The following is a 21,830-nucleotide window of genomic DNA, read 5'->3' as shown; positions in this document are numbered from 1 at the left end:
GTTATTATTCCTTTGAATAAACTTTCTATGCCTATCTCTTTACCTCCCCTTTGAGGCCAGTAACTCTTAGATTTTTTCTTTTGAGGTTACTTTCTAGATCCTGTAGGTGTGCTTTGTTGTTTTTCATTTTATTTTTTCTTTTGTGTCATCTGTGTATTTTCCACTACCCTGTCTTTAACCTCACCAATTCTTTCTTCTGCTTGATCAATTCTGCTATTAAAAGACTCTGATGTATTCTTCAGTATGCTAAATGCATTTTAACTCCAGAATTTCTGCTTGATCTTGATTCTTTTAAATTATTTTAATCTCGGTGTTACATTTATCTGATAGAATTCTGAGTTTCTTCTCTGTGTTATCTTGAATTTGAGTTTCCTCAAAACAGGTATTTTACTTTTCTGCCTGAAAGGTCACATATCTCTGTTTCTCCAGGATTGGTCCCTGATGCCTTACTTAGTTTGGTGAGGTCATGTTTTCCTGAATGTTGTTGATGCTTGTAGGTGTTTGGTGTTGGGGCATTGAAGAGTTAGGCATTTATTGTAGTCTTCTCAGTCTGGGCTTGTTGGTGCCCATTCTACTTGGGAAGGCCTTCCAGATATTCAAAAGGACTTTGATGTTGTGATCTAAGCCATTACCTGCTGTAGGGGCCACCCTAAGCCCAGTAATACTGTGGTTCTTTCCGACTTGTAGAGGTACTACCTTGATGACTTTGAGAAAAATCTGGAAGAATTCTCTGGATTATCAGGCAGAGGTTCTTATTCTCTTTTCCTACTTTCCCTCAAATGAATGGCGTCTCTCTCTTTTCTGAGTCACCTGGAGCTCTGGGTGGTGTAACACAAGTACCTCTGTGGCCAAAACCACTAGAATTGTGCTGGGTTAGACCTGAAGCCAGCACAGCACTAGGTCTTACCCAAAGTCTGCTGTAATCACTCCCTAGCTATGTCCTATGTTCACTCAAGGCCCTGGGGCTCTACAATCAGCAGGTGGCAAAGCAACCAGGCCTGTGTCCTTCCCTTCATGGTGGTGAGTTCCCCCTGGCCCTGTGCATGTCCAGAGATGCTGTCAGGGGCCAGGGTCTAGAGTCAAGAACTTTAGAAGTCTACCTGATATTCTGTTGTACTGCGGATGAGCTGGGTTTCAAACCAAAAGTCTCAGTTCTTCCCACTCTTCCCTCCCCTTTCCAAAAGCAGAGATGCCTCACACCATGGCCACTGCCACCATAGGCCTATGGGGGAGTACTGCCAGACTACCACTAATGTTTCTTTAAAGAAAGGCTCTTCAGTCAGCTTGTAGTGAACGCTGCCTGGCCTGGGACTCACCCTTCAGGGCAGTGAGATCCCCTCTGGCCTAGGGCAGTTCCAGAAATGTATTCCGAGAACCAAGTCCTGAAACTGGTGACCCAAGGGCTCACTCTGTGCTCTACCCCACTGTGGCCAAGCTGGAAGACAATGTCCACTTTGCTTTTTTCCTCTGCTTTTCTCAGGTAGAAGGAATCTTGTCCTATAGCCACAATAGCTGGGACTATGCTGAGTCTCACCTGAAGCCAGAAATTCTCAGGGTCTCACCTAAAGCCACCCATATAGTACCTAAGTATTGCTGTTGGTTATTCAGGGCCCAAAGGCTTTTCAGTTAGCAGATGATGAGTCCTTCAAGGACTGAGTCCTCTTCAAAGTAGCAGGGTCCTTTCTGGCCCAGTGTGTGTCTAGAAATGTCATCTGGGAGCTAGGGCCTGGAAAGGGGGCTTCATGACTCTGACTGGTACCCTATCTTGCAGTGGCTGAACTGCTATTCAAGATGCAAGACAAAGTCCTCCCAACTTGAGTCCTCCTTGAGCAGATGGAAACGGTCTCTTTTGGAGTCATGTGCTGTGCTGCCTGGGATTAGGGGAGGGGTAATTCCAGCACTCCCTTAGCCACTCGGTGACCACCCCCGCTCCCTGCCAAGTCCACTGTGTCTGGGCCTAGTGCAGCACTAGGACTCACCTAGGAATTTCAACTTTATTTAAGCCTCCAAAGTACTTTAGCTTGGCAGTGGCAAGGCTTGCAGAAACTTAAATTCCGACAGCTGGGATCAGCAATTCTTCACTAGCTAGGGCTGGTTTAAATTATCCCTCTGTGGCAGGTGTCACGTGAGTTTGGTCTGGTTTTGTTTTCTGTTATAATAGGGAAGCTCTGAGTTCAATATCTCACAGATGCTGCAATCTTTCTCTCCCCAGCACTCAGAAATGCTCTCCACACCACACCCCTGCTGCTGGGAGGATGGGGAAGGGGTGGCGTTGGCGATTCCAGACTGTTTTTCCTATCTCTTCAGTGCCTCTTTCAGCAGTATGAAGTTAAAACTACAGACTGTGAGTGCTCATCTGATTTTTGGTTCTTATAAAGGTGCTTTCTTTATGTAGATAGTTGTTAAATTGATGTCCTTGAAAGACGGATAATTGATGGAGTCTTCTGATTTCTTGCCTGGCGTATTTATTCATAGGCTTTTTATTTTATGTTTAAATATGTAAATATAAATATTTATGGATTTGCTATAAATTACCTCAAGCTAAGGTCACTTACAACCTATGAGTTCTAATATAAGTAGTAAGTAATCTTCTGTATTTCAGGAATCCAATGTGTCAGATTTTTGAGACTCACTAGAATAATTTATGAATTAACTTTTCTTAGCATCTATGTAATTCCCCAAGGTCAGATTTGTTTACTATCAGGTACTAATTCAGCCGATCCATAGAGCCACATAAATCTATGACAGAGCTTTTTACTGGGCAAGGTTAATCCTGGAAAGATGATGTGATGATGGAAGGTAGTCAAGTAGGCAAACGATGAGGAAAAAACTGAAGCAAATCTCTTTCCTCCACAAGTTTCATGCCTCCCTTCTACACGCTCGGATCCCACTTCCCTTCTGTTGCTCAAGGATATTTCTTGAGGAATCAGTGGGGTAACATGTCCTCTGTCTCAAGTGTGAGAGATGGAAAGAAGAAGCATCTGAGCTTCCACAAGGTGCTCCTGCTCAGCACCTTGGGCAGTACATTGACGAGGAGATCTGGATTTATGAATCTTACATGAAAAAACAGGTAGCTCAGCAGTCTGATGAAAAATAGGGTGATGAAAAAGAGACAGCAAAAAATCCTAAAAAGAGAATGCCATGAAACTGTTAACCAGAAGGTTAGAAAACTTGGAACAAAAAATAAATCATACCTGAATGCATATCTGTCTCCCAATTGATATTCTAATGTCTCTCATGGATTATCACCCCCTTTCTTGACAACCTTTTATAATGGCAGCTTCCCTCTCCCATGTTCTGGCCTATTGGTTATTCTCTATCCTTTACCATGTTTTATTTTCTTGGTAGCATTTATCACTAAAATAATTTTGTTCTCTTATTTTTTGTTTTATTTTTGGTTTTGTTTTGGCAAGTTGTTTTTCAAAACAGTTTCATTGGTTTATAACCCTCTAGCAAGGTATAGGTTTTGTGGACCCATATCCTTGCCAACACTTGATTATCAGATGTAAACACTTTTGCTGATCAAATGGGTGTAAAATAATCTCTCACTGTGGCCTCAATATGCATTTCCATGAGGAACAGTGATGCTGAACATCTGTTGATAGGTTTATTGGTTTTACGTGTTTCTTCTTGCCCATTTGTCTACAAGGTAGTTTTAGCTTTTCTTATTGACTTGTAAGAGTTTGTTTTACGTTGTTGATATCAATCGTTTTGCATTGTGTGTAGTGTTATATATCCTCCTAACTTTATAACCTTCACTTGCTCTAAGATGTTAAAGAAAAAAATTATCAATTTTAATAGGGTATAGTTTGTCAATCTTTTCTTTAATTAGAATCAATGCTTTCTGTGTCCTTTTTACAAAAATTCCCTATCCCAAGACCTGAAAGATACCCATATTTTCTATTAAAAGTCTATGTTCATTTAAAAATATGTCTACAGATTCTTTATTACTCCTCCTTTCAAGAGAATTCCCCTCGATTGGAGTGTGGACTGGACTTAATAACTTACTTCTAAAGAATGGAATATGGTGGAAGTCACAGTATGTAGTGTAGCTTCCTAGATTACATCATAAAGGTATTGCAGTTTTCTCCACAGACTGTGGAGGAAGCCAGCAGTCATGTTGTGAGGACACTCAAGTGGCTTTATGGGAGGGTCTGTGCAGTGAGGAACTGAGACTTTGTGTCAACTACCAGAAAAAGCTTGCCAGATATGCAAGTTACTTACCTTGGAAATATAACTTCTAGCTCCAGCCAAACCTTCTAATGACTGCAATTTTGGTCAACATCCTAACTGCAACTTCTTGACAGATATTAGCTAGAACCACTTGGCTAGTACCACCTGGCCCATAGAAACTGTGCCAATAATTGTTTGTTCTTTGAAGTCACTAAGTTTTTGGGGTAATTTATTATGTAGCATAGAAAATAATACAGAGTTTCGAAGATTTTTTTTTTTTCAAGCATTTACATCTTTAACACATCTGGGCTTGCCTTTTGTATATACTGCATTTAGTGATCCAATCTCATATAGATAACCATTTTTTTTTCCTGCTGTTCTTATTGAACAGTTCATTCTTCCTTTTCCTTTGACATGCAGTCACTGTCACATACCAAAGTTTGCTATGTGCACAATTTCTGAACTCTTTGTTCCATTCCACTAGGCAGTTTTCCTATTCCTGTCCCAATACCACACCATAATGATTACTATAACGTCATAGTAAGTCCTGATATCTGGAAGGGCGTGTTCCCCACTCCCTGCTCTTTAAAACTGTCCAGGTTATTCTTGACCCTTTATTCTTCATATAGAGTATATTTTAGAATTATTTTATTCAGTTCCATGAAAAACCCTTTGGAGAGTTTGATTGAAATTTGGCTGAATTTATGAATCATTTGGAGGCAATTCTTACTGTTTTGATATGAGTTTCTACCCATGATTATGTTGTCTTCTTTCATTCATGTTATCTGTAACATTCTGTAATAATTTTTTATAAACCACCCTATGGTGGTCTTGATTGTTTTTTTTCCTTCAACTGATGAGTTATTTAGGCCTTATGGCTTCGTTATGATTTGCATGAGCAAACCTTCACCATTTCTTTCCTGTATTATCCTTACCCAGCTGTTTTGGGGGTGCCTCTGCCCCTGGACAAATTCACTATTCACCTTTAAAGGTCAAAAACAGCCCCTTCCCCTCCACTTTTCTCAAGTTTGCTGCTATGGTTGATCTTGGTGACAGGAGCCAGCACTCATTATAGCACAACACCTTGGTCAAAATTAGAATCAGAAGCCCTTGACAAATCTTCCCACCACTCTCCATGAAATTTGAGCCAATACACATGAGAAGGTTCTGGGATTGCATTCTCAGGGAAAATCCTAGGAATAGCCTGGCTTTCTTGTCTCTTGAGTTAGTGTCCAGTGTACCAGTGCCCCACAAGATGTAGAAGCAGAACAAGAAAAAAGACATTTATAGTTTGACATGATTAGCTAGATTTTCAGGATCTCTTTTCTAAGATTTCCTTCAGGATGCCAAGTCTGTTTAGGCAGACAGTCCTTATTCTAGAAATCCACACAGTCAATTCCATGGTGGGCCCTTGTGTTGGAGTATAAGAGAACAAGTAGGAGTTCTAGAGAAAATTCTTCTAGTTGTTTCAGGAATATTGTATCTAGGAATATTGAAAGATGTAATATTTCATTTATCTGGTATGAAGGGGTATTCTACTTAAGCAAATTTTCTAGATAATTGGAACTGACCTTTAAGCATCAATAATTTTACGTTAAACATTTTGATGGAACTCTCTCTAAATCATATTTCATACCATTTTGAATATATGTTTCTTTATGCCTTCTTAAACAGACTATATTGAATATAATTTGACCTTTTCTTGAAAATGTAGTAGCTTCATGAATACCAATTTTACTTTGCTATCACAGTGTTTCCCTCAGGATGAATATCTACTCAGGTGTTTGAATCTTAAATTCTTTTCAATTTAACCAGTATTTCAAGCAACCGTTATGTGTTAGATGCTCTTTCTCATAATGCTTGTCTCTCTTCTATCTCTTATTTGTCAGTGGTATACTAGCATGTGACAGGCTTCATTCTACTCTACCAATGCTACTAGGAAACCAGATACATGAAGCGAATCCAAATTGTTAAAGGGAAAAGGCGGTAAATAAGAGATTTGCCACATCTCTTTTACATAATCAAATTTCTATTTCTTAATACCACAAGGCTGTTGATTTTTAATAATGGAAAGTTGAGATTATTAATTACCTTTAAATAAATAAGTCATAACATTAGAATAGAGAAATACAGTCAAAGACGTTAGTTTGCTGACTTGTGTGTATGTGTGTGTGCACACGCATGTACAAGGTTCTCCTTGTCTAGACTTTTCTCTCTGTCAGGATGGCTAAATAGGGCTCCCAGTTTTATAGGAAGTTTACTTGAAGATATTTTACTTACTTTCTACTGAAAAATGTTGCTGTCTTTTGGGTAGGAGTACCCTGGAAGAAGAAGAAAGGATATTGATAAATAAGCAATTTCTGGAGGCTATTATCATTGTCCAATAATATTTAGTGAGCCATTAATTATATGTTATTTAGATAACGTTAACAAATTCTTTTTATATGCATAAGCACATATAATTTTCAGGCCAAAAATTTAAAATATATTTATTATTATTGTTATTTGTCCTAACTTTTTACATATTTATATAACTAAACTAAGGCACAGAAAGTCAAAGTATGCTGCCCAAGGTCACATAGTTAGTTAGTGGCAGGATCGGGCCTGGAACCTGGATTGTCTGACCCCACATTCTTGGCTCTCAACTATACCACTCTATCTTCTGCTTAACCAGTGACTCTTAGAGAAGCTTATAGGCTAAGAAAACTACATAAACATATCTTAAGAGAGAAGTCTTAAAAGCTATAAAAATCTAAAGATGAGTGATCAAGTTTGGCTTCATCCCTGGTATGCAAGGTTGGTTCAACATACACAAATCGATAAATATAATCCATCACATAAACAGAACTAAAAACAAAAACCACATGATTATCTCAAGATGCAGAAAAGGCCTCTGATAAAATTCAACATCCCTTAATGTTAAAAACTCTCAATAACCTAGGTATTGAAAGAACATATGTCAAAATAATAAGAGCCACATATGACAAATCCACAGCCAATATCATACTAAATAGACAGAAGCTGGAAGCATTCCCCTTGAAAAATGGCATAAGACAAGGGTGCCCTCTCTTACCACTCCTACTCAACATAGCATTGGAAGTTCCGGCCAGGGCAGTCAGGAAAGAGAAAGAAATAAAGGGTATTCAGATAGGAAAAGAGGAAGTCAGACTATCTTTGTTTGCAGGTGGCATGATCCTGTATCTAGAAAACCCCATCATCTCAGCCCAAAAGCCTCTTCAGCAACTTCAGCGAAGTCTCAGGCTACAAACTCAGTGTGCAGAAGTCACAGCGTTCCTATACACCAACAACAGTCAAGCAGAGAGCCAAATGATGAAAGAACTCCCATTCACAATTGCTACAAAAAATAAAATACCTAGGAATATAGCTAACAAGGGAAATGAAAGACTCCTTCAAGGAGAACTACAGACTACTCTGAAAGAAATCAGAGAGGACTCAAACAAATGGAAAAACATTCCATGTTCCTGGATAGAAAGAATCAATAATTTCTAGATTCAATGCTATTCACATTAACCTACCATTGACATTTTTCACAGAATTAGAAAAAAATGATTTTAAAATTCAGATGGAACCAAAAAAGAGCCCCAATAACCAAGACAATCCTCAGCAAAAAGAACAAAGCTAGAGGCATCACACTACCTGACTTCAAACTATACTACAAGGCTACAGTAACCAAAACAGCATGGTACTAGTACAAAAACAGACACATAGACCAATGAAATAAAATAGAAAACTCAGAAATAAGACTGCTTGCCTACAACCATCTGATCGTCAACAAATCTGACAAAAACAAACAATGGGGAAAGGACTCCCTATTCAATAAATGGTGCTGGGAAAACTGGCTAGCCCACATGCAGAAAATTGAAACTGGACTGCTTCCTTACATAATATATAAAAATTAACTCAAGATGGATTATAGACTTAAATGTAAAACCCAAAACTGTTAAAACCCTAGAAGAAAATCTAGGCAATACTGTGGACATAGGCATGGGCAAAGATTTCATGATGAAAATGCCAAAAGCAATTGCAACAAAAGCAAAAATTGACAAGCGGGATCTAGTTAAACTAAAGAGCTTCTGCACAGGAAAATAAACTATCATCAGAGTGAGCAGACAACCTACAGAATAGGAGACAATTTTTGAAAACTATGTTAGACAAAGGTCTAACACCCAGAGTCTACAAGGAACTTAAACAAATTTACAAGAAAAAAACAACCTCATTAAAAAGTGGGCAAAGAACATGAACAGACACTTCTCAAAAGAAGACATACATATAGCCAACAAACATACGAAAAAAAGTTCGACATTACTGATCATTAGAGAAATGCAAATCAAAGCAACAATGAAATACCATCTCATGCCAGTCAGAATTGCTATTATTTAAAAGTCAAACAACGACTGATACTGGTGAGGTCGCAGAGAAAAAGGCATGCTTTTACACTGTTGGTGGGAGTATAAATTTGTTCAACCATTGTGGAAGAAGTGTGGCAATTCCTCAGAAACCCAGAGGCAGAAATACCATTTGACACAGCAATGTCAATACTGGGTATATACCCAAAGGAATATAAATCATTCTGTCATAGAGACACATGCACACAAATATCATTGCAGCACTGTTCACAATAGCAAAGACATGGAATCAACCTAAGTGCCATCAATGATAGACTGAATAAAGAATATGTGATACATATACATATTGCAGGGACATGGGTGGTATTGGAAGCCATTTTCCTCAGCCAACTAACCCAAGAACAGAAACCCAAACACTGCATGTTCTCACTTGTAAGTGGGAGACGAATGATGAGAACACATGGACACATGCAGGGGAACAACATACACTGAAGCTTGTCAGTGGGGGTGAGGTAGTGGGAGGGAGAGCATCAGGAAGAATAGCTAATAGCTGCTGGACTTAATACCTAGGTGATTGGATGATCTTTGCAGCAAACCACCATGGAACACGTTTACCTGTGTAACAAACCTGCACATCCTGCACATGTACCCCTGAACTTTAAAAGTTGAAGAAAAAAAAAAATCTAAAGATGAGGCTATGTCCTGTATTTCTGTGGCATTCTTGTTTCAAAATATTTTCTGTTATTTCATTGTCCTTTAACCTTCCTTGTGAGATAAAAAGAGGAATTACGATCACATTTTAGAGCAAGTCAGGCATGGTGGTGGGTGCCTGTAGTCCTAGCTACTTGGGAGGCGAAGATGGGAGGAACCCTTGAGCCCAGGAGTTCAAGACCAGCCTGAACAACATAGTGAGAATTCCTCTTTCTACTAAGAAAAATTAGAGCTGTGGAAATGAGGCTCACAGAATTGGAATTACAAAGAAACTTTCAGGATTACAAATTTTGTTCTGTAGTTTGAGTAAGATTACATGTCATGCCAAACAGTCAGTTCTCAGGCAGCCTGTCTCCAAAGATGCTCAGACAACATTAGGTCATTGAACCATCATGGGACCCAGATGAGCTTGATGTAGACAACTTTATTTTTTTCCTCTCACACATAGTTAGAAGGAATATTTTGATGAGCTGTGGGGAGAGATGGTAGGACACATTGGAGATGTCAAAAACTTGGTTCTACAGAACTAGGTCGAGTTAATTTCAAGGATTTTGTTTACTAAGCAGAATATGCAAGCTTCAGGGCCAGAATGACTTGTTCGGTACTCTAAGAACCACGGACATGGCCTAACATATATCCAAACATTTGGATGACCCAAGCACAATGGCCAATATTTGATATTTGCTTTTAAGGAAGTGATTAGTTCTCTTTTCTGAGAATTTATCTTGACTATATGTAATTTCTGATGATTGTTAACCTGGACTCTAAAGTCAATATCAATTACAAAATTAAAACCCAACCCAAGCTTAACCTTTTATCCTTGCTGCCACAAGATATCAAGCAGGCCAAGAGGATTGGTTCTCTGCATAAAATTGTTCTGTTTCCTTCAGACCTTTATATGTGTGCTGGTGGGTTCATAATGTTAAATATGAACAGACACTGAAACTGTCATAAAGAAGCAATAAGAAGCAATAGCTTTCTATGTTTTAACTCTCAGGCCAACTCTGACTAGATGATGATAGATGGTGGGTGCTCTGTGTTGAGAGAGATTAGGGACCATGTCGAGATCATCAGGAAAGAGTAATGTGATTGCAGGAGATGGAAGAAGTGGTGTATGTGCCCTATACTGGCCTCTTTCTATAGAGCACACCCTCAATTAAGGTTGCTTCTTGCCTTTATTCTGAGTTCTCTTAGGTCTTTGGCTAGTTTTTTAAGAGCCTGTTATTTGTATGGCTGAATGAGAAGAAAGTAGATTGTTCCTTAGAGTCTAGTTTGTTTGTTTAGGGTTGGAATGCTCTGTAATTATAGCTGGTACTTCTCTTGGAAAATGCACATGGCAAGACTGGGTATACATTTGGTGCCTTAGAGTTTGCCGGAGATGTCTTTGAAAGGCAATGACACTGTGAGGAGCTGAAGAGAGAGTGGAGTGTTTACCTCATTATTTTGCCTGGTATGCTCTTTTTCCACAGAGTTCATGCTCACAAGTTTTGATCTATGAAGATAAGAGCCAGGACAGAAATTGAACAAAGTGCACTAAAATATTCATACTACACCATTGTTATTTTAAAAAAGCTTTATATTCTACATCTGTACTGTCCAATATTGTAACTACTGGCTTCCTATAGCTATTTAAATTAATTAAAGTTAAAATTCATTTCCTCAGTTGAGCACATCTTTTATGTACTCAATTGCCATATGTAGTTAGTTTTACCTACTAACTAGCACAGAAAATTCTGCTGGGCAACCTGTTCTAGAATCTTGGCTTAACAGTCAAGCCATAAACCAATGTTCAGCAGGGATCTTGAGTGACTTGAAGGTGTCCTTTAGAAACAAGGACCTACAAGTCCTAGGACCCTGGCCCCTAGGCCACAGTTTGTATTTGGCCTATATAGAAGCTATATGCAGTTTTGATCTCTTGTTCTTGATCTAAGGATTTAAAAATATTTCATAAATAGAAATATTGCTTGACTGCGTTAAGATTTAACTTACAAAGGGGGCCAAGAAATGAAGATGAGGTTTTTGGTAATTTCTCACCATTTAGACTCTTGACAAACTCAGTGTATTATGAGAAGTGCTTTCCTTTTATAATGTCTAATTTTAAATGTTTGTAGTTCAATACAGTGTACAGTTCTGATTTATATAATGTAGTAGCTGTGGTATGAGTCTAGAGATTAGTTTCATGCCTACCCAATATGGTTGGGTGTCCATATATTTGGGGGAAGTGAGGATGGTATTAATTAAAAGGCCTTTCTGTGATATATAAGGAATAGCCTACTTATCAAGGTGACTGACCACCAACTCTTTTTAAAGTACATGTTTATACTCAATGTCAACCCAAATAATAATGTGATAATGTGATAAAATTATGAAGGGAGATGTGTTTCTGAGGTCTTTTTAGAAGGATGGGAGAATGACTGGAAGTTTTAAGTTGGTGTGATCTACCGGGGTCAACCAGATCACTAACAGAGGGCAAAGATATGTGGTGTCGGAACTCATTCAATTCCACATAGAAACTGGTCTGAGAACTGTTTGCTCTGACTCAGGCTGAGATGGAGTTTCTACCAAAACTGGGATGTTCCTTTGCCAAAGCTCACACTTCTCTCTCAAGGAACCGAGCCTCTAGTTCTTCTTCTATTTTCTTCAGTGTTTCCTGGTACTTCTTCAAAGAGAAACAAAGGAAGCCCCAGTTACTACTTAGGAGGTTTTTAATTTTTCTAAGCATAATGAGCACTTGTTATTTTACATGATACCATGAATGCTTGGTATTTCCACTGCCACTTTCTCTGCTTTCATAAACCTCACCCCACCACTACTCTTGATCTCTCACTACTCCTTACCACTGGATAGGTTTCTGGGCATCATTGACATTATAAATAGCAGAAGTGTGAATTATTATCTTAACAGCATAGAGAGTGGGAGAGCAGGGCAGGAATGCCCAGGGAGACAAAGACAAATAGAGTGATATTGGTAGCGAGGTGGGGTGCTGATGACCTTAAAGTCTCCCAGTAGCACCACCTTGAAGTGTTGAAATTGCCCTGGACAGTATTCTTTGAAAATCCTGGTTCTATTTCATCCTGTACCTTAATAAACCCTTTGCTAGCCCTTTACCAAGAAGCTCTACCTTTATGTAGAGGGCTTGATCTTCACAGAGCTGGGTCACAAAAGCATACTCCTTCATTACCTGGGAAATCAAAATTTGGTTGTAAATATATTTCAGTAAATTGCTGTAAGAACACAAGCATACTTGCTTCCTCCAGTGTCCCAGCTCCTAAATGTGGTTTTCTAATTATTCTAAATATGTTTTCTTTTTTGCTGTACAGGTAAATGGATTTCCTTTGTTTAGGGTAAATAAGCTAAATGGGAGTTATTGGTCAAAGGTGGAATTTGGGAGCAGCTGGGAGAGGAATAGATAGATACTAATATTTGCAAGATATAAACTGTTGAGTGTATTCTGTAAAAAAAAAACACTGAAGAGAAGGTCACCTCAGGGATTGTGTTTATCTTCCTTTTTTTACCCCTCCCTAGCCCCATCATGGTCTTGGATCTGGAACCTTTATGTAAATCAATCATTTGAGAAATAGATTGTCTGACCAAAGATCACATTTCCCTTTTCGGGGAGAAGTCACACTGAAGTTCCCGCTGTTACCTTGAGCAGCTCCTTCTCTTGGCGTGCATAGGAAGCTTCCAGCTGTTGTAACTTAACCTAAAGAAAACAAAAGAGACTGCTAACTTGGCAAGGTGAAAGCTGTGCAGGAATGGCATGCTGTCACCATGGTGGTCTCACGAGCCACGAGGAGCCTCAGGGCCACGACTTCACACGTCTCCTGATGGAGGAGTTAAACTACCCAGCACCCTTTGCAGCTGCTTGTTAAACTTGCTCTTTTATACTCCTTATCTTTTAGTCTTCATCTGATGCTACCTTCATCCCTAAACTTCAGTTCTGAGCTTCCTACTCTTACTTAGCCATTTCTCTGAAAAACAATACCAGTTTTGAAAAACTTCACGCTTCCTTTTCCTTTAATATAGTCGATCAGGCTCTAAGGCATTTGTTCACTCCTTTCTCCCTCCCTGTATGCCTTGCTCGCCCTTTTATTTCCTTCAATACTTGGAAAAAGACCATTCTACATCAGCTGCTATGCTGGAGTGAAGCATGTGTGTGTCGGGGGGCAGGGAGTAGTACTTAGGATACAGTAGTAGACAGGACGGACTAGCTCTCCACCCTTGCAGAGCTGGCCTTCTAGTAGGAAGACGACAAATACGTCTACATGATAATGGTATGTGCTATGAAGGAAACAAAAACATTAACGTTTAAAGATAGTGATGGTAGTGGTGGTGTGAGAGGAGGTGGTAGGTGGTTGGCAAAGGCCTCTGTGATGTGATGATACCTGAGCTAAAGCCTAAATGATAAATGCTAGCTAAATGGAGATCTGGAATAAAGATGTTCTCTGTGAAGGGTATGGCAAGGGCCGAGACTATGAGGTTATCACAGATTCGGCTTGTATGAGGGAGTCGTGTGACCAGAGCGTAAGGGCAATTGGTAGGTAGGAAGCAAGGTGGGATAAGGTAGACAGGGGCTAGATTGTGTAGGGCCTTGTGGCTTCTAAAAGGATTTCGGGTCTTTGTTCTAATTGCGGTGAGAAGGCAGGAGAGGCTTGAAGTCTAAAGACACAATCTGATTAATGTTTTTAGAGAATAGCCTTTTCTGTGTCTGAAGAAAAGGATTGTTTGGGTGTGAGAGTAGAAGCAGGGAGACTGGTTGAGAGGTGACTCCTTTTGTCCAGGTAAGGGGTTATGGTGGCTTGCAAAAGGATAGTAGTAACAGAAGTGGTAGAGAGGAATGGATACATTTGGGAGATAATTTGGCAGAAGAGCAGACATGCCCATTCTTCCTTCCCTTTTTGGCTCTGCTGTTCCCACTTTCACCTAGGTGCTATTATTTCACACCCAGATTCTTCTGAGAGTTGCTTCACTCTTCAGTTAGTTACATCCAGGACCAGTTATCCAAATGTGCTAAGGGATATATAGTTTCAAGCCAATAGTGTGAGTCACAAAGGGTTGAATTAGACACTCCATTAAAGCTGCTGCACTGATGACTAGCATGCCAGAGGAACAGACGCAAAAGAGATTCTGTACATTTCACAGAATTAGAGCTATCACCTGATAATTCAATAAAATACGTGGGCAAAGAGTGGTTCAAAGGATTAAACAATACTCTAGAACTCTTTAGGGCTAGCCAGCAAAATAATGGCCATTATTCTGACTAACACTAGACTCTATTCTCTATTACCTGACAGAGTGAGCACAGCCAGACTTAAAGTGTCACCACTCAATTCTGACTGGGCTTATTTTCTGGGAAAAATAAGTGATTTTGTAAGAAAATCAGTGTCCTGACCACTGGAATCATATGGCAAGTGCAGTCAGGGGTGTGTATAGCTCTTCCTAATTTGGGCTCCAATTTCTTCCAGATTTCTCTTTCCAGATAATTTACCTGAATGAGCACAGCCAAGCAAGCTTATTTGGTGGCTTTGGACTTCCTATTTTTGTGGTCATCAAAACTAAATTGGCCAGAAGATAGGGGAGTAATTCTCCATACTTTCATTTTCTATTTCTATTTTCTATGTATCCAAATCTTCAGAGGCTTCATACACACAACCAAGTGTAGGCTTTAGAGGGTAAAGAGAAGTTAGATAAGGCAAGGACAAAGATGTAATTCTAGAGAAGGTGTCAAAAAAATTTTATCTGTTCTTCTCTGAAGAAAAATAAAGTCTCCGCAATGCAACATGTCTATGTTAGCAAAATGGCACTTGTACCCCCTGAATATATACAAAAAATTTCTCTCTCTCTCTCATCAAATAGGTTGTGGTTGGTCTCAGGTTCTTAGCTCTGGAACACAATTAGAGACATGCCAAGCAGAGTGTGATGTGCTTAGCAGGTAGTGGTCACATTAAATACTTGAGTGACTAATTGAATCCTTTTCTAGATTGGAATCCATGACAGGGTACATAAATTGCCGAGCACTCAGTAGACTTACAAATCCTAGTTCTTCCTCTCTGAATTCATACATGCACCTCAGCAAGACTTTTAAATAATTACGTAAAACTTAAAGGAGAGAATATTTTATATACACAATTTCATTTAATCTTGAAACTGAGGCTAAGGGGGAATAATTAAATTACCCAACTTCATACACCAAATTATGTGCTGTGGCTTTAAACTGGGGACTTTAACTGCCCCCACATGTTACATATGCATTTGTGCCCTCCTCTTCCTAACAGAAGAGAGAACAATAAATAAGACTTAAGAGTGACATTCCTTACTAAGGGCAGAGAAGAATTCAGCACTCAGTGGCTCAAGCTTAAGCTTGATATGGGGGAAAACTACCAAGAATTTGTCACAACGTTGACAATGATTTCCAACTTAACAGCTTATTTCCTGGTTACATAGCCCGACCACATTTAGGATTGCTTTTTCATTTACCTTTGTCTCTTCTAGGGCTCCATCTGGACTGCTTTGTTCACAATTGGTTATCTTTTGTGATTTCCTTGTAAGCTATAGTTTCAAATAAAAAAATGTACTAAATTAAAAGGTGTAGAAGGCAAAGACTTTCTCTGGTGTGTGGAGATTAGTAACTATGGCCTTGATAAAACTTTCCAGGACATAGTCCTTTGGTAGATATTTGGTGACCTATGGAAAACATCTTTGTTCTACCTCCATCTTCTTCTCACTAGTCTTGGCCACTGATGCTAGAGTCCACTCAAGGCAGGAGTACTTTCCTTAACCCGTAATTCATACTGGGTTACTCAGGGATACAGCCCTCTACAGTAGAGGGCTACTCTCTACTCATGGTCAGAGAGTAGGGTAGTCATTGGAAGCCCACTGTATTCTGAGGAGGTATTGAGGTATTGGAAATGGCTAGGTAAGAAAAAGGAAATCCTTGGGGATTAAGTTAATTATTGTTGTTGTTGTTTGAAAGTTCTCTTTCAAAAGTAAAATTAACCTCTCACCACAAAGGTTCCAGTCAATGACTTCAACAGAGTATCTGTTGGAACCCATTTTCTGGCGATAGAATGAAGAACCCATGAGATTACTAAATATTCCATCCATTCCTTTCCCCTCATGCTTACAGAGAAAATCCATAACATTTAGGTCATGAACCTTGGCCTCAGGAGAGTGGATTAGAGAGTAGTATGCACTCCCCATACAGGCCTCTCTGACTTACGGGTTCCTCTATGATCACTTCCCCCCAACCTTGCCTCTTTGATGAGTGGGGCTGTTGTGGGGGCACTGGAGAACACAAGAACCCCACCTCACCTTTTGTTGAAGTTCTGTTATACTGTGAACCAATGTCTTTTTCTTCCTTTCCTGTGAGAGAGAAATAACAGTGTAAGTCTGCCTCTGTACTCCACCTGTTCTCATTCAGTTGATTGCTGTCCATTTCACCCCAGCTATATTTTCCTTCAGTAACTTGACCTTATTTGCATAATGTCATGTGTATATTGAAATCAAACAACAGGTAAAATACAGGGATATAGATGCCCATCTGTAGGGCTTCCCAATTATTAAACATTGCCCAAGAAGCCAAACACATCCCCTTCCATGCATGGACAAATTCTGACATGACTTTTGAGGTGGCTACTCTTCATGTATAAAAAGGAGAGATAAGCTTATCTGATAATTGATGAAGGATGGAATGAGGAATGCAACCTATTAAACGGCTCTTCCTAACTTCTTGCTTACAAGTCTGGCTGTTTCTTCCTCCAGCTCCTGCAAGGCTCTTTCCCTTTCCATCGTGGTGCGGTTCTCCTTCTCCCACTCTTCATCTTCCACCAGGTCCCCCGTCTGAATGATCTCACTTTCCAGCCTGGACAACACAAGCATATGCCATGAAGACCCATGCTTGGCAGTTTCAGAACTGATAAAACACAGATGTCTGATATAAGGGAACTTTAGGGACAATGTACATGAATCTCAAGCTGAAAACTCTTCCTTACTGAATCCACAGGATCATGATCACTTCAGTATTATAAAAAGGAAGACCTGCCTGATTCCTAAGCCAAATACCCCAATGTTCTCTCAACTCCATCTCGTAGGAATCTATTTGAAACTTGCTGTGCTTCAGTGTTCAAGAGAAATGTCAAAGAATGAAGAAGTAACTTCCTGACACACAAGATAGAGGTCTCTAGAACAAGCAGGAAAATTCAGTTTTGGTTTTGATCCTCCACCCCTTCTTTGGATTGGGACCTTCCCTCATGAAACCTTAATACTCACCTCTGAATCTTATCTTCTCTCTCTTGGATTTTGAGAAGAAGTTTCTGATTTGCTTCATCCATTCTCTGCATATCCCTTTCAAGGTCCGTGTTCAAACTGATAATGTTTCTTTTTGACTGAGCCAATCTAAAGATTTCCATTTTCTCCGACCTATAGACTCAGCCCCCAAAATGAACAAGGGCCAGTTATCTGAAGATCAATAATCATTGGGCCAAAAAGGATATTTAGAAGACATCTAGTTTATTAACCTTGCTCTCTCTGAGGGCATACCATTTTCATTCTTGAAAAATTACATTTCTTGATCATGCTCTACAACTGTTTCGATAATTCTCAGCTCAGTCAGCAAGGGTCTTTCCCAGGCTTTCTCCTCCAAAGTGCTCAATCTAATAGTGCACCTCCACTCTGGTTTCATGAGAAGCTTTGCTTCCTTAGATAGCCCCTAGCATTGAAGAGAAATGTTTCTCTTGGAAATCTTTTCTTAGATAAACTATTCACAAAACCCACTCATACAATACACATCTATTGAACACTTTTATCTCAGCACCTGGCACATCACTTCTGATTGGGGCTGGCATTCTGCATAGCCACAAGGGGTTTCCACCAGCATAATAGGGCTTCATTCTTTCCCTTCCTCCTCCCAGCTCAACACCTCTCCCTCACTTATCTGCTACAAAGTTTGAAATTTTTACCATGAGAGTCAGTCCATTAAGCACACACACACATAGGCTCTAGGCATAGCTTTCAAAAATGCAAACATCTTTTTTGAAGTAAATTCAAATGAAATAATGGTAACTCTAGAGTATTTTAGAAAGGGTACATGGGAGGCTCTTGATATATTTTTCTTTTTCTTCTAATGTAAATTAATTCATTGGTTTGTGTTTGAATTGATTAACCACAACTAGTGTAGTGAGGCACCAGGGCTTTTGTTTTAGATAGGAATGAAGGATAATATTGGAAAGTTAAGTCCTATCTTGGAAGGGCTTGCTTGGATGGGGGATTTATAGTAATTACTTCAGGAGGGTATGGCATGCTTGGGGTCGGGTGTGGAGGTGGGTGCATAACAGGAGTAGAAGGTGAGAAGAAGGCTGGAAGATGAGGGAAGGGGTCAATAGCAAACCTGCTTTACACCTTGGTCTCTGGATGTGGCTTTGCATAATCATGACTACTTAATCCAGTTGATCTTTCTTGTGTCCTTCCATTGCAGATTCCCTAAAATGCCAACAGAGATGTATCTAATGAATTGGAAAAATGGCTGCATTTGTCAAGAACAGAGTAACTGGGGAAGATTCCTGAAATGTAGAAACCAAATTAAGTTAACTTGTTTTCTCCCTCGAATCCCCACATTTTAACCATGACAAAACTCAGCCCTTTGATTCTTCTGCCCATGATCTGATTATACCCTAGTAAAGATACGGTCAGTATACAGAGATAATGCTGGAATATACATCCTATTAGTAGACATAGTCAGAGATGGTTTATCAACATAAAACCCTGTGGAAGTTTATACAAGACAATATAAAGAAATAGAGGTAATCAATACTTAAGTCTCTTTTTGCTCTAGGCCAGTTGCTTTCCATAAAGCACCATAGGCATGGATGTAGGTTTACAACTGCCCTGAAAAATAATGTTTGCTCTCTATCTTGGTGTATGCCAGAATTTCCAGATATTAAGATCTTTAGTATTAAAGCGGGCTCAGAAAACCAAGTACATGTAAATCATTTGGCTCTCTCTTCCCCTTAGTTTCTTTTTTCCCCTTTATTTCTTCTATAAACTCTACCTCTCCCTTTTGGTGTATCTTGTCTCCCTGATCCTTCCCTAGTCAATTAGCTTCTGAGGAGTCTAATCTTTCTCCACTGGAACTATCCAGTAGAATCTCAGAACATTCTGAGAGGTCATGACTCTTCTTTTGACATAGGATGGGTGGGGCAACATGTCATAGTGGGGTGGGTGGCAATGGTTTCTCATCATTTGTGTAGAGTCTAGAGCCTAGATAAGTGTATGGATTTCATGGCCAAGTCTGCCGTAAGTAGCAGTAGGTTCAACAGATTTGATTTCTGGGTAGTTTGAGGAGCAGCCTCTATCTTTTATTTCTCTGGCAGATAAAGCTCTCTTCCTGCCCCAGTGTGACTAAAATGGAAAGTCTAGGTCCTTTGGCCAGCAGTCTAATTTCAACATATAGCCAACTAACTACTCATTCATTCAACAAACAGTGAAACACTGAATGAGCACAATGTGTGTCTTCTAGGCTCTGTTCTAAGCACTGGAGAGAAAGAGTGAACAAAGCAGCCAAAAGCCATTTACCTCATGAAGTTTATATTCTAAGATGTGTGTGTGTGTGTATGTGTGTGTGTGTATGTGCATGCATGTGTGTAGGGGGGACTGGTAACACAATCAATAAAATAAATAAAATTAGTTTTACTTGATACGATAAAAGAGGAGACTGCTGAAACCATACCCCAAAGAGTTAAAGAAACCAGTGACTAACAGAAATTCTTGAGCTTGCAGAATAGCAGATAAGAAAATGAACAACTTGCAGAAATGCTGAAACTCCCTCTATTTGAGAGGTTTTAAAACAAAAAACCTAGCTGAAATTGGTTGGAACCAATAAGGCCAACTGGAGTCTGTGCAGAACAAGCTTACTAATGTCACAGCTTGAGTTTCCACTGCGTGTTTCATACTAATTTCCTCTAAATTTGCACATGGGACCCATAAGGAGGCATGAAGAGATAATTGTGCATGCCCGAGGACTTTTCAGACCTCCCCTTTTCTTCTGCCAGTCATTTGCTAATTCCAGAATCCACTTCCTAAACCTTTTCTAGTAAAAGTACTGCCTGAAAGCCAGCGCAGGTAGACAGATTTTAGTTGGATTCCTGTCTCCTTGTTGGTAGACCTACAGTAAAAACCTTTTTTTTTAACCTCAAAAACCTCACGTCATAGTACTGGCTTCCAGCACATTGGGCAGTGAGGCTGTTTTGCTTGGGAACACTGCCGTGAGGAAACAGAAACAGGTGAAGGAGGTAAGAGCGAATGCAGTGTGTATATGCGTTTTGTGTATGGTGGGGAGGTTGTTGCAAGTACAACTAGGGTGGTGCAGAAAAAGCGGCTGAGCATTCTCAGACCCGGAAGTGGTCTGCAGATGTGGTAAGAGGCTGGGTGGACAAGAGAAGCCCTCCAGTTGTGCTGAGGTGGACACAGAGTCCAGCAGATCTAGGAGCAGGCAGGGGAGGCATGAAAACCCAAACCCTTTCCTGTGATGCTTCCTGGGTACGTAGCTTTTCCTTGTACCTGCCACCATCTTAGGAAAGAGCAGCACACTGGAGAGGGAGAATCTCCTTAAAAGACTGAGAAATTACCTGAAAGAGATTTTTAAATTGGAAAATTTTATGATATCTGAGACTGACTTGAGTGAGTCTTTCCTGCCAACTTTAGGAACAGGAGCTGGAGGGGAAGGTATGATCAGTTGCAGAATCTAAAGCATATATTTCTACGTGCCTGAAGGTATGTTCCTTTGATAAGATTCTGTACCGTTTGTGACTTTTTGTGTATGCGAGTCACGGAAGCTTGTGAAGTTTTGGATCTCTACTTAGGAAGGACCACATTGAGTTGATTTGTGAGCCAGAGTGACTTCTGAACATACTGTCGTTTCCAATAAACTATTTGTAAAATTAATGGCCTCTGATGACCCCCATTACCATCTCCCTTCTTCCTGAAAGAAGGCATTTCATTGCTTTATGAAGCTGTACACAGAAGAGTAATTAAGTAACAATTCAGGCCAATGGCCTCTCCCAGGAATTAATGGTAGGGAGAGTTCATTAACCCCAGCTGGTTATAGCTTCTGCAGGAAATGCCCTGGACCAAGGTTATCGAAGCTGTTAATGGATTGGACAGGGACTTTAACTGGGATAAAAATAAAGCTCTATCTCCTTCCTGGGGAGCCTTTCTCCTTGAGGGGCTACTGAAGGCAAGCTGGTATGAGCAGCAGAACCCCAAGCTTGAGGCCTTGTGTGGGATGAGGACAACAGATTGCTATCATTGGGAATTGTTAAATCAAGGTAAAAACAGGGCCTTGGGGGCAAATTAAGGTGTTTGATATAAGCCTTCCTGCTATTCGGGAGATGGTTTGATTAACACAGAGTGCAGCTTTAGAGCAGCTGTTTTTGTCTTGTTAACTTTTCAGTGCCATGCCTTGCGCCATTCTGCTGGGAGACCCCATCCCTATAAAAGCATTCAAAGATTTTATTTGTATAAGCATTATAATTTTCAGTATAAGCAAAATATAAAACAACTTATATTTTGACCCTTTATAAATCA

At 39.8% G+C, this 21,830-nt stretch overlaps 1 protein-coding gene across 4 annotated transcripts in view; it reads right to left on the bottom strand.

Annotated features, from left to right (window-relative positions):
- Positions 1-19,351, bottom strand: part of TMCO5A (transmembrane and coiled-coil domains 5A) — a 61,375-nt gene extending 42,024 nt beyond the window's left edge. Inside the window, exons 1-12 of one of the 4 annotated variants that reach the window (XM_077938702.1) lie at positions 19,297-19,351; positions 18,637-18,728; positions 17,520-17,669; positions 16,989-17,112; positions 16,563-16,613; positions 15,729-15,800; positions 12,898-12,954; positions 12,373-12,432; positions 11,846-11,910; positions 10,686-10,743; positions 6,454-6,494; positions 3,059-3,125 (exon numbers count right to left, since the gene is read on the bottom strand). In XM_077938702.1, the coding sequence (XP_077794828.1) occupies positions 3,059-3,125; positions 6,454-6,494; positions 10,686-10,743; positions 11,846-11,910; positions 12,373-12,432; positions 12,898-12,954; positions 15,729-15,800; positions 16,563-16,613; positions 16,989-17,112; positions 17,520-17,659 (735 nt within the window). In that variant the 5' untranslated portion in view covers positions 17,660-17,669; positions 18,637-18,728; positions 19,297-19,351. Of the gene's footprint in view, positions 1-2,738; positions 3,126-6,453; positions 6,495-10,685; positions 10,744-11,845; positions 11,911-12,372; positions 12,433-12,897; positions 12,955-15,728; positions 15,801-16,562; positions 16,614-16,988; positions 17,113-17,519; positions 17,670-18,636; positions 18,729-19,296 lie in introns of those variants that run through there. The other 3 variants (XM_015141839.3, XM_077938703.1, XM_015141837.3) reach the window with 3 other exon arrangements.
- Between the last annotated feature and the right edge of the window lie 2,479 nt (positions 19,352-21,830).

This window comes from Macaca mulatta, chromosome 7 (assembly GCF_049350105.2).
Source record: "Macaca mulatta isolate MMU2019108-1 chromosome 7, T2T-MMU8v2.0, whole genome shotgun sequence".
Taxonomy (NCBI): Eukaryota; Metazoa; Chordata; class Mammalia; order Primates; family Cercopithecidae; genus Macaca; species Macaca mulatta.
The sequence above is the reverse complement of the archived record's forward strand: the minus strand, read 5'-3'. Positions and strand labels throughout refer to the sequence as shown.